This window comes from Dermacentor albipictus, chromosome 4 (assembly GCF_038994185.2).
Source record: "Dermacentor albipictus isolate Rhodes 1998 colony chromosome 4, USDA_Dalb.pri_finalv2, whole genome shotgun sequence".
Lineage (NCBI taxonomy): Eukaryota > Metazoa > Arthropoda > Arachnida > Ixodida > Ixodidae > Dermacentor > Dermacentor albipictus.
The window spans coordinates 11,246,835-11,262,202 of record NC_091824.1 but is presented as its reverse complement, the minus strand read 5'-3'; the positions used below and the strand labels follow the sequence as shown (position 1 = coordinate 11,262,202).

General features: G+C 45.9%; 1 protein-coding gene across 2 annotated transcripts in view; it reads right to left on the bottom strand.

Moving 5' to 3' along the window:
- pyd (zonula occludens-like protein polychaetoid) overlaps nt 1-15,368 on the bottom strand; it is a 448,973-nt gene that overhangs the window by 266,422 nt on the left and 167,183 nt on the right. For both annotated transcript variants that reach the window (XM_065435932.2, XM_065435931.2), the window contains exon 7: nt 2,855-3,081. In XM_065435932.2, coding sequence (XP_065292004.2) covers nt 2,855-3,081 — 227 coding nt within the window. The remainder of the gene's footprint in view (nt 1-2,854; nt 3,082-15,368) is intronic.

Genomic DNA, 15,368 nt, shown 5'->3' with positions numbered 1-15,368 from the left:
CGCCGTGCATGCGTTTCCTTTTCTTTTGTTTTTTTTAAGACTGGCGAAAACTAATTGCCCTAGCTAGTTGGCGATAAGACGAAGTTTGGTTTGTCACACATGTTGCTTCTTTTTTGATGGGCACACAACGAAACAGTTTTCTTGAGTGCAGGCACCTACGCAGTTCGATTACGCTATGGACGTATGTATTAGTGTAAGAGCAGGAACATTTGAGGCTTGCGAAATATTCTCGAGTGTGGATTTTCAAAGCCTTGAACTATGCATAAAAATGCATAAAATTTTTAATGCTGATCAGTTTATTTCCTTTTCTATAGTTGTTATTCATGAATGAAGAGAGCATATATACCAACGCAAAAAATCTTTTCCTCACTTTATGGTCACCCTAGAAAAATTACCGTAAATTTTTTTCGAAATAAGTTCCTAAGAATCGGAATCAGCAATAAAAAAAATCGACCCTGGGCAGTGGCATATGGTGAAAAAATCGACTCTCAAAGGTTTAACCCTGACAGCCGAAGCTTGTTACAAGCAATCGAAGTGCCCAGGAAGCAGTTAAACGAGTGAGCACAATCAGAAACCGGATGGAGGAAGGTGGTGGGGAGGGGCACTAGCCTCCCCGCCATTATAGTTTTCCCACATCAGTTCTGCCACTCCCCTATTTTGATTTTTTCAAGCAACCTTGTTACAACAATTATCAGTTAAACAATAGAATTTTCGTGGCACCTGAATATTGTTATAAGTGGGTTCGACTGTAGTAGATATTTCATTCACGAATCAAATTATTTGAACAGTCACTATTCAATTCACTTCGGTGATATACAGGTATTCACACACCCCTACTAATTATACAATCATACATGGTGAAAAAGTTCCTTATCAGTGACGGCATCGATGTGTGCTGTAATATGATTTCACCAAGCGATGAGTTGGGATAAGTCGGTGCAAGTTCATTGTTCATGCATTACGCAGAGCACACACCAACGGCGACAAATCTGCACTCGTTTGTGTCACACACCCCTACTAATTATACAATCATACATGGTGAAAAAGTTCCTTATCAGTGACGGCATCGATGTGTGCTGTAACACGATTTCACCGAGCGATGAGTTGGGATAGGTCGGTGCAAGTTCATTGTTCATGCGTTACGCAGAGCACACACCAACGGCGACAAATCTGCACTCGTTTGTGTCCGCTTGCGTCTTCATTCCCAGTTGGCGTTCATTTTGCCCCCGTTGGTGTGTGCCGTATAAGCGCAGGAACAATAAAGGTGATTTCATTCTTTCAATCATCTACAGAAAAAACACTGCATGAAGGGCTTGCCTGGTTCAATTCGCAATTTGTGGCAATAATCAATGCTGCACAACATATGAAAAGGTCTAAAATTAAATTCATTGTTGAGGAAGGAATGGTGGTATAACCTGCAGGACAAGCTGAAACATGCTATCATTCTACATAAAGTTACTGGTGGAAGGTGTTATCCGAGCATTAGTTACTATTATTTAAGAATGTAAGCTGGAGTCAATTATATTGAATGACTTCAAGATTTTAAAAACTAGGTATTTATTGGATGCTGTTTCAATAAATCAGTTTAACACTTTCCTGTCTGTGCCTACACCCATTGATAGCCCATTATTGAAGGTTTCAACTTAAAATTTTGCTGTGCTCGGGACACTTTTGGACAGCTAGCGTCATCGTCATTCAGTGCATAAAAGACGAATTATTTTTCTGGTTTTGCTTTCGTGTTTTCCTTTTTTTCACCGCGTGGAGACTTTTGAAGCGCCTTTTAGTCGGGTGTGACAAGCGCTCATAGCTTCCGATATCGCATCAACGGCGCGTGCAGATGTCCTTCAAAAGCAGCAAATTTTGGCAGAATCCGATGAGCTTGTGTGAAAATTTTTTGATGATGGTAGCAGCACAAACTCGGAAGATGATTTTGATTTATCGGACTTCAGCGCAGACGGCAAAAGTGCGTCAAATAGCCCTGGAACGTCAACAGGCATCTGCCGGCAGGTTTCGTTTTCTATTCAGAACTGTTTCATCGCTGCCGTGCTCAGATCAAAAGATATCCGGTGTGTTCTAAAGATCACAGTTCTTGTCTGCAGGGTGTCAACATCGTTTGAGCAGGACCACTTGCCGGTGGCGGCACAAAGACTGCAGTTTTGTGCAAAGCGGCCAAGAATGGATCTCGGAATTGCACAATTATTGCGCTCCAGAGTGCCATGCAGCGGTTTGTAAGAGCTCTCACACGAGCACGATAGCCACTAGGGCTAACATTTTCCTTCGTATATAAAGAACTTCTCCGGATAAAAATATATTTGCAGGAATGTTGTATATAGCCTTTTTTGTTCAAAATGCATATCCCAAATTTTTTCAATGTTCTTTTGGTGCAAAGCAGCATCGATGCTTTTACAGAGCTTTCTTGTTTTCATAAAAGTGCCTTTTATTAAATAAATTTTTTTATAGAATAGTTAATAAATGTTTGCTTGAAAATAATACCATTAAAAAGAACATTCCTTCTTCTACAAATTGATACCATAGAATCTAATATAAAGCAATTGCTCTAGCAGTAAAAAAATTGTTTACTAGACTACCCAAAAACTGCCCATTTTCCTGTGGACAGCAAAGACATGAGAGGTGGTGCCACCGTTTTATTTTAACAGATTCCACCACACATATAAAGTCTGCGTAAGTGCCAACACTTGTGACATTTTCTCGGTAAGCAAAAAAAAAAGCAATGTAACCAAATGCAGCAGCATGCACCACAAGATGACACCTCTGTGCTGCCAGTGAGGCAGCGGTTTGTCCCAACCAGTCGAACACTGCAGCCACGGTGCTTGTGCCGTGCAATGAGGAGTACCTGGACAGGTTGTTCTTGTCGTCTGCACGAGTGGGCGGCTGCACGTACAAATTCTGGCTGGCTGCGCGCTCTTCCATGGGGCGAGTGTGGGACAGGCTGGCCATGGGGGCCTTGCTGCTGCCATACACATCCTCACGTTGGAGCACCAGCTGCAGGCGCTCCTTGCTGGCCTCGAGAAGCTTGCGGGCCTCCTTCAGGCTCAGCCCCTCCACACTCGTGTTGTTGATCTGGAACCACATGGCAGCTCGTGTTTACCAAGGGATACTGAAGGAAAACACTATCAAGGGGGGACGTGGCTTCCTTATTTTATTCGTGGATGTTGATGAAAATTGGCAGAGCTGATGTTTCTGTTTCAAAGCTTTATCTACGCAATGTTCTTATTTAAATTCTTCTTTTTTCTCCTTTTGAACTTGTCCTAAGCCTGAACTACTCAAGAAATGTGATAAAAGATCCGTTCGAAGCACTGCGCATTTTAAGATGAATGGCTGAGGGCGTGACTTTCTTAGATTTCTTTATTTACAACATAATTTTTTTAGTTCTCATTTTTTAAGTGGTGACTGTACAACGGGCATGTAGACTATGAACAAGTCTAATCATGAATTCAGATAGGTCACACCAAAAAAGCAAGGATGTCATGCCCTGAACTGCACTTCAGAGAAGAAGAATTAAAGAACAGAATTGAGGTACAGTTAAACCTCGATATAATGAAGTAGGTAACATCGGCAATTTGCTTCGTTATGTTAAAATTTCTTTGTATTGAAATTCGACTCTTTATGAAAATAACCCCCATATGCAGAGATGCAACTTAAGTTGAAGCACATGCTTGACTTGATTTCGATGACGCCTGGCGTTAACGTGCCCAAAGACGCTCACTGCGTTTCCTTCGGCGCGTTCCCGATAGGCGTCACTCGGATCAAGTCAAGCATGTGCTTCGACTTAAGTTGCATCTCTGCATACGGGGGTAAGTAAAGTCACGGATTGATTTCTCTGGCACGGAAAAGGGCCGCAATATTTTCTGAATTATTGGGCTATTGAAAATCAATTAATTTTGATGAATTTGGGAGTCAGCAACGAATTATACGGTTTCATGGCACGTCGATGATATCTTCACTGAATTAACCGAAGCCAGTCACACTTTCGCGTGCACTCCACCCCTGTGGCTGGATAGAGTCGCCAGCACAGGGATGACGCTATAATGAAAAGCGCTGACAGCGGGGGCGAATGCTTCATTTGCCTCTCACTCCAATGGGTCACCGAAACTTGAGTTTACGCAACCTTCAATACTAAACACCCGGGAAGACAGCTGTCAGAAGACAGACTAACCTATACGGAAGCTGTCTGTCGTCCACCTCCCGCGACTTCGATGCTGCTGACACCGTCGACCACTATGACGCAGCCAGCACCGCCACCCCAGACGCCATATTTTCGCCAGTCACAGATGCCGCCAGCTATGCCGTATCGCCGCCAGCCCATCGCTGCGCCTCGGTCTTACGGCGAATCCCCTGTGGGCTACCCGCTTCGAAAGACCGATTTGTGGCGCATCGCTGACCGCCGGCCGCTGTGCTTTCATTGCGGCGAAGCAGGACATGTTTATCGCGCGTGCCACTACGGCACAGCCGGGTATCCAAGGTTTCCCAACTGCAATTACCCTGTGTTTGATGCTGCACGTACCTGCGACGAAAATTCTACAAACTTTCGGCCGGAAGGTTCAGCGACGCCTTGATCACGTTCCCCTTCTCCGGCTGGCTATACCCCACCGACCCGTCGCGATTTTTCTGACGCCTCTAGGGGCAGATCCCCTAGCCCACGCCGGGGAAACTAGAAGCAGCGACCTCCGGGGGTGAGGTTCCAAACCGTCTAGCTTTCCAAGAGCCACCATCACCGACGACCAACGACTCTAAAACTCCGTCTCCAACCGCACCCCCGTAACCGATGCCGTCACCGCCGATCTCGTCATTTTCATTGACGGCCACCATGTGGCCGCTCTCGTCGATACTGGTTCGCATTTTTCGATAATAAGTCAAAAGCTGGCCGACAGGTTGAGAAAAGTGAAGATGCCGTGGGCCGGGCCCAACATCAGAACTGCCGGCGGCCAGTTGATGACGCCGATCAGAAAATGCACAGCCAGGATAGTAATCGCCGGTGAAACCTTCGTCGCCACCCTCGTCATTCTCTTTGAGAGCTGCAAGGAACTTATATTGGGTATGGATTTCTTGAGAGAGTACGGTGCAGTGATTAATGTCCGTGACCTCGTCATCACATTTTCTACGAGCTCAGACGACGTCGACCCCGCGGAGCACCAGCGACCCCGTTTACGTATCGCCGATGACGACGTCACGCTTCCGCTGCGAAGCTGTTCCCTCGTACCTGTTATCTGCGACAACTTGAACACCGGGACTGGTGTCGCTGAACACATCGACGCACTAGTACTGAGTCAAGGCGTTTCCACCGCCAGGGCCGTAATTAACATACACGACGGACGTGCTGAACTCCTGCTGATGAATTTTACCAGGGAACGTCGACACATTGTTAGAGGCACGGCTGTTGCTTACTTTGACGAACCTCAATACAAGACTGCCTCTCAGTGGAGCACGCAACGGCCACCATGGCCATGCCTGCCCCTGTGGTTGATATCAGTTCCACCTTGTCACCCGTTGAACGTAACAGGCTTCTTGAGCTCATCAATGAGTTTAAGAGCTGCTTTTCATCTACGTCACGAGTCAGCCAGACGCCGCTCACTAAGCACTGTATTCTCATTGAAGCCGACGCCAGACCAATTCGGCAGAATCCTTATCGTGTGGCACCGAAAGAGCGCGAGGCGATACAAACGCAAGTGAAGACGATGCTTGAGGACGGGGTTATTCGGCCATCCAAGAGTCCTTGGGCACCGCCTGTCGTGTTGGTGAAAAAGAAGGACGGTAGCCTGCACTTCTGCGTCGACCATCGAAAACTCAACGAGATCACAAAGAAAGACGTTTATCCGCTGCCGCGTATCGACGATTCACTGGACAGGCTACGAAACGCATGTTACTTTTCGTTGATGGACTTGAAAAGCGGCTACTGGCAAATAGAAGTTGATGAGAGAGACCGTGAGAAGACCACTTTTGTGACGCCCGACGGGCTTTATGAATTTCAGGTGCTCCCCTTCGGTTTGTGTTTTGCGCCAGCAACGTTTCAGCGACTCATGGACACGGTACTCTCAGGCCTCAAATGGCAAACCTTTCTGGTGTACCTCGACGACGTGATTGTTTTCTCCGTCACGTTCGAGGAACACTTACGGAGACTAAAGACGGTCTTTGAAGCAATACACTCAGCTGGTCTAACTTTGAAACCTGAAAAGTGCCATTTTGGCTTTGAAGAACTTCAATTTCTCGGTCCCGTTGTCAGTCGTGAAGGTGTCCGACCTGACCCTGATAAAATCTCTGCCGTTGCTAATTTCCCAACGCCATCAAATAAAAAGGCCGTGCGACGTTTTCTGGGCCTTTGCGCCTACTACCGACACTTTATTGCGGACTTTTCGCGCATCACATGGCCATTAACGCATCTAACCAGAGAAGATGTCCCCTTCATATGGGGTGAAGACCAGCAACGGGCATTTCACGACCTACGGCAACGGCTGCAGACGCCTCTCGTGCTCGCACACTTTGATGACGATGCTCCTACGATTCTTCATACCGACGCTAGTAATGTCGGCCTCGGCGCAGTGCTTCTACAGTGGCAGGATGGCGCCGAAAGAGTGATTGCTTACGCCAGCAGGATGCTATCAAGGACGGAGGCAAACTACTCCACTACAGAAAAAGAATGTCTCGCACTGGTGTGGGCCGTCCTGAAATTTCGGCCATATTTGTATGGTCGGTGTTTCACCGTTGTCAGTGATCATCATGCACTTTGCTGGCTGACTAATTTAAAAGATCCAGCTGGTCGGCTAGCGCGCTGGAGTCTTTGTCTCCAAGAGTTCAACTTCACGGTTGTCTACAAATCAGGGAAACGACACACCGACGCCGACTGCCTTTTTTGGTCTCCTATTCTGACTGCAGTGCACGACGATGATGACACGGCTTTTCTAGGCGTGCTAGATACTGTCACCGTTTCACGCCACCAACGCGAGGACGCAGAACTGGTACCTCTTTTTGATAACTTAGAGGGAAGAACAGGCAGCGTGCCGAGGTTATTCGCCAGAGGGCTGCCTTCATTCTGCTTACGTCACGACGTTCTGTATAAAAAGAACTTTTTACCTAGTGGCAGCAGCTACTTACTCGTCATTCCCGCATCTCTTCGCGACGAAGTCCTACATGCCTGTCACAACGAGCCGACCGCTGGTCACTTGGGCTACACTCGGACATTGGCAAGAATTAGGCTAAAGTACTATTGGCCGAAACTTGCGTCGATCGTGAAACGTTACACACAGACATGCCTGGATTGCCAGCGCCGCAAAGCCCTACCCGGCAAGCCAGCTGGACTGCTGCATCCTGTTCCGATACAGATACAATATTACCCACCGTGGTGGCTTAGTGAATATGGAGTTGTGCTGCTAAGCACAAGGTCACGGGATCAAATCCCGGCTGCCGCAGCCGCATTTCGATAGGGGCGAAATGCAATTACACTTGTGTCCCATGCATTGAAGGCATGTTAAAGATCTCCTCGTGGTGGAAATTGTGGGTGGACCCCACTATGGTGTGTCTCATAGTGGGTGGACCCTACTATGGTGTGTCTCATAATCAAATGGTGGTTTTGGAACATAGAACCCCATAATTCCATTCAGGCTCACATATTTTGAGAGCACTGTATTTTACAAACTTTTTCTTCTTTGAATGTGTAGTACAAACGTTTTTCCTTTGAACCTTCTGAGGGGCTGGAATGCAGTGGAAGGTTTGTTGAGTATTCTGAGCATAGCTAAATATGACATTCTTGGTCGCCCCCCTCCTCCTTTTCTGTTTTTTTTTGTATATAGCAATTTGCATTTGCACTTTTCATTTTTCTTGGCAGCTTTACATCAGACACACCTTTGGGTGCAGACACAGGTGCAGACACACACCTTTTGGTGTGCCCGACTTGAAGTAAATACGCCGAAAAAGCAAGGACGTCCTGACCTGCACTTTAGCTCAAGAAACTGTGACCAAGAAAAATTAACAAATAAATAAAATTTTCTACTTTAATTCAACAGATTGAAAGTGTTCAATCTCCTGCTTCTTGTTTTATTTTGTTCAATTATTCTCGTGCTAGTACAGTTAAGCCTAGAAATAACAAAGTTGGTAAAATCGGCAATTTGCTTCATTGAGTAGAAATTTCGTTGTATTGAAATTTGACCTTTTATGCAAATAAGTGCAGTCACTGATAAATTTTTTGTTACACAGAAAGGGTCCTCAGAATTTTCCGAATTATCGGGCAATCGAAAAAATAAAATTTTTATAAGAAAACAATTTATTATGATAAATTTGGGAGACAGCAACAAATGATACCCACGCACGCTTATACATATCGCCCTCCGTTTCGCTACCCCGGGTGCGCTTTAAAACCATGGCGCTGCAATTTTGCTTCAGAGACTTTCCTTTCCTTCCTTCTTCTCCGCCCTTAAACTGGCTCTCTTAACTACTACACGCAGAGAGAAAGCAACAGCGCACGCATGCAATCCTATAGATGAGATGAATATATATATATATATATATATATATATATATATATATATATATATATATATATATATATATATGTATATATATATATATATATATATATAGAAAATTACCAGTCATAGCTCTCGTAGTATAACCCTCTGGGCCATTTCCTTGTTTTTTTCGACTCGTCAGCAGCAGTCCCTGAGATAGTTATTCTGGCAGCTAGCTTCCCACACTATGCGTGCCGGCCCTCGCACCTGCTTAAGCTTTTCCTAGACGCTAGACTTATACTAGGCCCGCGCAACCTTGAGCAATCGGAAAGCGCGTTTTCCCCTCTTGGCCGGCGGAGAAGGGAGGCTTCGTTCCGGCCGCGGAGCCCTCCCCCTCTCAGTAAGGTGCCTGGTGGTGGTCTCGTGCGGACGATGCCCTTTCGGTGAGCGCTTATTCCCCCTCATCTTTTAAGAGATTCAATACTTACAAGCATTTGTCTCGCAAACCATATTTATTTCAAGGGAGTTTTCCACGTCTCAATAATTTCTCTCGTCGTATTCGAGTGCTGATTGCCATGTTATAGTTTGTTAACGAAGCTTTCCCTCAAGTCTAAATATGTTAAGGCAGTTTGTTGTGTGCGTATCATGGCCACGCACGCTTATATCGCCTTCCGATTCTCCTTCCCTCAAGTGTAAATATTTTAAGGCAGTTTTCCTAGTCTCTAAAGCCGCTCGAGTTCGCTCTTCTCCTCGGGCGGCCATTTTTTCCAAGAAAGTATGCCTTCCAACCACTTCCAACAGCCTTCCAACCAGCAAAAAGCGACTATCGCGGACAACATCAGTCCCTTTCCACGTAAGTATGAGGCTCAGAGAAGGAGCTATGGCGCTTGAAAGTAACCTTGGGCCTGACGAACCAACCGACTGAGCTATCTTTCCGGGCAACATCTAAGGGTTACGAGTTCAAATCACCTCTTATATTCTTTTTTTTCCCCCAATTTTTTTCTTCTTTCTTTTTAATGTTTTTTCCTTTATTTTATCACTGTATGGGAACCCTCCTTCAAAAATATATATATATATATATATATATATATATATGGTCAATTATATATGGCCACACATGTGCAGGTCATAAATACCAGGTTCTCTAGCCGAGTGCCATCAGTGCGGTATAACCTAGCTCAGATTGGTCCACCTTGACTGATCAAATAGGGCACCACTGTAGGTGAAATGAGGCGTACAACTCCTGCGGGACCCACCGTGGTTGCTCAGTGGCTATGGTGTTAGACTGCTGAGCACGAGGTTGCGGGATCGAATCCCGGCCATGGCGGCCGCATTTCGATGGGGGCGAAATGCGAAAACACCCGTGTACTTAGAATTAGGTGCATGTCAAAGAACCCCAGGTGGTCGAAATTTCAGGAGTCCTCCACTACGGCGCGCCTCATAATCAGGAAGTGGTTTTCTCATGTAAAACCCCATAATTTAATTTTTTTTAAATTTAACTCCTGCGGGGACGGTAGAGTATCCGCCTCCTGTGCAAGAGGACCGTGGTTCAAATCCCGGTGCCGCGCGATTCTCCACCAGAAAATACAAAAAAAAAACGTGTGTTGAGAAAATTGCACAAACAGGCCTGGAGTGCTGCCTGATCCCGGTGACCAGAACCGGTAACGCACTCTCTCACCAGAGCAGGATTGGCCACCCTGGTGCAGTACTTGGCCACAACCTCCTATATGAATACAACAATCAAACCCCGGCCCTCAGTCCGCAGCAGCCGCGAAGCAACTGACCACGGCGGCGGTCAGATCTTTGACGCGGCAGAGAGTGCTAAGAATACCTGGCTCCGGACAGGCCGCCATTGGAATCTGAACCTGGCAACGTTTAACGTTAGAACGCTATCTAGTGAGGCGAGTCTAGCAGTGTTATTGGAGGAATTAGAGGGTAGTAAATGGGATATAATAGGGCTCAGTGAGGTTAGGAGGACAAAAGAAGCATATACAGTGCTAAAAAGCGGGCACGCACTGTGCTACCGGGGCTTAGCGGAGAGACGAGAACTAGGAGTCGGATTCCTGATTAATAAGGACATAGCTGGTAACATACAGGAATTCTATAGCATTAACGAGAGGGTGGCAGGACTTGTTCTGAAACTTAATAAGAGGTACAAATTGAAGGTTGCACAAGTATATGCCCCTACATGCAGTCATGATGACCAGGAAGTCGAAAGCTTTTATGAAGACGTGGAATCGGCGATGGGTAAAGTCAAAACAAAATACACTATACTGATGGGCGAATTCAATGCCAGGGTAGGCAAGAAGCAGGCTGGAGACAAGTCAGTGGGGGAATATGGCATAGGCTCTAGGAATAGCAGGGGAGAGTTATTAGTAGAGTTTGCAGAACAGAATAATATGCGGATAATGAATACCTTTTTCCGCAAGCGGGTTAGTCGAAAGTGGACGTGGAGGAGCCCGAATGGTGAGACTAGAAATGAAATCGACTTCATACTCTGCGCGAACCCTGGCATCATACAAGATGTAGACGTGCTTGGCAAAGTACGCTGCAGTGACCATAGGATGGTAAGAACTCGAATTAGCCTAGACTTGAGGAGGGAACGGAAGAAACTGGTACACAAGAAGCCAATCACTGAGTTGGCGGTAAGAGGGAAACTAGAGGAATTCCGGATCAAGCTACAGAACAGGTATTCGGGTTTAACTCAGGAAGAGGACCTTAGTGTTGAAGCAATGAACGACAATCTCATGGGCAACATTAAGGACTGCGCAATATAAGTCGGTGGTAATGCCGTTAGACAGGAAACCAGTAAGCTATCGCAGGAGACGAAAGATCTGATCAAGAAACGCCAATGTATGAAAGCCTCTAACCCTACAGCTAGAATAGAACTGGCAGAACTTTCTAAGCTAATCAACAAGCGTAAGACTGCGGACATCAGGAACTATAATATGGATAGAATTGAACAGGCTCTCAGGAACGGAGGAAGCCTAAAAACAGTGAAGAAGAAACTAGGAATAGGCAAGAATCAGATGTGTGCGTTAAGAGACAAAGCCGGCAATATCGTTACTAATATGGATGAGATAGTTCAAGTGGCTGAGGAGTTCTATAGAGATTTATACAGTACCTGTGGCACCCACGATGATAGTAGAAGAGAGAATAGCCTAGAGGAATTCGAAATTCCACAGGTAACGCCAGAAGAAGTAAACAAAGCCTTAGGAGCTATGCAAAAGGGGAAGGCAGCTGGGGAGGATCAGGTAACAGCAGATTTGTTGAAGGATGGTGGTCAGATTGTTCTAGAGAAACTGGCCACCCTGTATACGGAATGCCTCATAACCTCGAGCATACCGGAATCTTGGAAGAACACTAACATAATCCTAATCCATAAGAAAGGGGACGCCAAAGACTTGAAAAATTATAGACCGATCAGCTTACTGTCCGTTGCCTACAAAGTATTTACCAAGGTAATCGCAAATAGAATCCGGAACACCTTAGACTTCTGTCAACCAAAGGACCAGGCAGGATTCCGTAAAGGCTACTCACCAATAGACCATATTCACACTATCAATCAAGTGATAGAGAAATGTGCAGAATATAACCAACCCTTATATATAGCTTTCATTGATTACAAGAAAGCGTTTGATTCAGTCGAAACCTCAGCAGTCATGGAGGCATTACGGAATCAGGGTGTAGATGAGCCATACGTAAAAATACTGGAAGATATCTATAGCGGCTCCACAGCCACCGTAGTTCTCCACAAAGAAAGCAACAAAATCCCAATAAAGAAAGGCGTCAGACAGGGAGATACGATCTCTCCAATGCTATTCACAGCATGTTTACAGGAGGTATTCAGAGACCTGGAGTGGGAAGAATTGGGGATAAAAGTTGATGGAGAATATCTTAGCAACTTGCGATTCGCTGATGATATTGCCTTGCTTAGTAACTCAGGAGACCAATTGCAATGCATGCTCACTGACCTGGAGAGGCAAAGCAGAAGGGTGGGTCTGAAAATTAATCTGCAGAAAACTAAAGTAATGTTTAACAGTCTCGGAAGAGAACAGCAGTTTACGATAGGTAGCGAGGCACTGGAAGTGGTAAGGGAATACATCTACTTAGGGCAGGTAGTGACCACGGATCCAGATCATGAGACTGAAATAACCAGAAGAATAAGATTGGACTGGGGTGCGTTTGGCAGGCATTCTCAAATCATGAACAGCAGGTTGCCACTATCCCTCAAAAGGAAAGTGTATAACAGCTGTGTGTTACCAGTACTCACATATGGGGTAGAAACCTGGAGGCCTACGAAAAGGGTTCTGCTGAAATTGAGGACGACGCAACGAGCTATGGAAAGAAGAATGATGGGTGTAACGTTAAGGGATAAGAAAAGAGCAGATTGGGTGAGGCAACAAACGCGGGTAAATGACATCTTAGTTGAAATCAAGAAAAAGAAATGGGCATGGGCCGGACATGTAATGAGGAGGGAAGATAACCGATGGTCATTAAGGGTTACGGACTGGATTCCAAGGGTAGGGAAGCGTGGCAGGGAGCGGCAGAAAGTTAGGTGGGCGGATGACATTAAGACGTTTGCAGGGACAACATGGCCACAATTAGTACATGACCGGGGTAGTTGGAGAAGTATGGGAGAGGCCTTTGCCTTGCAGTGGGCGTAACTAGGATGATGATGATGATGATGATGATGATGATGATGATGATGATGAACAAATGATACGGTTTCATGCCACATACGTTGACAATATCTTCTCAGCGATACGAACCAAGCGAAGCCAGTCACGCATTCCTGTGCACTCCGCCCCGCTGCTGATAGCGTCGCCTGCACTGGGACGACGCTATCAGGAAAAGCGCCAGCAGCGCGGAGCAAATGCCTCATCTGCCTCTCGTTCTAACGGGTCACCGAAACTCTGAATTACGCAACCTCCAGTACTAAACGTGCGGCAAAGCAGCTCACGTGGTGCCATACCGTCTCGGCACACCCACTCTTTGCACATGCGGCAGATAACATCTAAAGCAGGGTGCGTGGCAGCGTATGCGCTCAGCCACGCTTACAGCCATGCAAAGCCATGGCCGAGACATGCGCCAACTTACCCCCCAGTCCCCTCACACACACTTGATCCATTACAGTGAGCAAGCTACCCCTCTCTCTGTTTGCTGCCGTGGGAAGGCAGCACTTGTGACCATCTTTGTTGTATCATCCTCACACACTTTCACTCACACCTTTTAAGGCACACAGTGCGTAGCAAAAAAGCAAGAAGAAAAAAAAAAGGAAGAAGGCGGAGCACATGACGGATGCATCACACGATCCTCCAGCTCAAGTGTGGGAGAACGCAGGGAAGGAATTTCACTTATGGAGGTTAGACGGGACCAAGTGGAGAGAGCGTTCTTTTGGCGGTGATGCTCGCCTCCTAAAATCATGGGTTCGCGGCAGTGAAATATTTCTATCTCGGCTATTAATGAACAGATTTAAAAGATTCTTCCAGTAGAACGCTCTCTAGAGGGCACGTAACAACTTCCCGTGTATAACCAAAGCTTGCTATGTGGCCTGGTGTGGAGGCCTTTAAGTTGAGCTAGATCAATAGAGCGTTCATCTTAGAAGTCTGTCATCATTTTCTTTGTGTACCATGGTGTTAGAATAGGTTAGGTGAAACGACACCCCGCCTCTGCCACGCAGCCGCCATACAGAAAATGAAGACATGCTTCTCTTTTTCTCCACCAGGGAGTGCTAGGTGCCGAGAGACTTTCGATTCCTAACCACCTGAGCCGTGTCCATGGTGGCCACGTCGTTTACACAGCTGAACATGTGACGACTGCTACCAGTTTTTCTTTGCATTGTGCTTGTGCGCGTGTTTCATTGCTGCTGCTGACATGTCACTCTGATTTCAGAGTAAGTAGTACATTGAATGATTATAAGATAGGCAAGAAGTGTTTTGTAGTGCGCTGTAACTCGGGCTACAATTTGTGCACGGAGAAAGTGTCCCTTTTTGATGCTCTGAAGGAAGAGGACTGCTTTAAGGTTTGGCAACTTACTATTCCACGGAAGGATCGCAAGTTGCAACCAACAGACTTTGTTAGCAAAAAACATTTTGACGCGCGATTTGTCAGCACATCATGAGAAGTGCTACACAAAGGAGATGTTCTTGTAAGTAGGCCAAGGAGGACTGCTTTGGTAAAAGATGCTGTCCCAACAATATTTCCAGGCTGCCCGAGGCACTGGCTTTACAGCTACAAATAATGCAAAATCAAGGCTGGAAGCAGAATAAGTAGTGTGCAACACGTGAGAAGGATTAGGGCACCCAAATGCTTCACTGTTCATGTTTTGAAAGAAGTAGGAAAAGTATTTCGCTAACATGCTAGTGAAAGGCGCGCATATGACACAATAGTAGAATACGTACTAGAAAATTAGTTTACGTATCTCTTTCCTGTCATCAGCACAAGAATGATGTTATGTCGCAAGTGCTTCATTATTATTTGATAATCAGAATGAGACAGTACTGCAAGCTGCTGTGAGACACAGACACAGAAGCTGCAGAAGATTTCAAAGCTTGTCTAGTATTGTTTTTTGTTTTAAAATGTTCCTACACCTTTATGTTGTGCATGTGCTGTGCTGGTATAAATAATGTACTATCCAATAAACAAAGTGGGTTTTCTTTTTCTGGTTGACTGTATTGAGCACCATTCTGCATTTTATGCGTTGCGTATTGCAATCACTCAGTTCAGCCCTTGGGCGCGGCCGGGCAGCCACCATTGAGGGTGTGAGCCATTGTTCATTGCTGCAAGTCTCATATGTGGGTCTATTCTCTTTTAAGTTTGCGATGTTTGTTATTAAGTTGCTTCTATTTTTATGCGTTGCATATTGCAATCACTCAGTTCAGCCCTTGGGCGCGGCCGGGCAGCCAC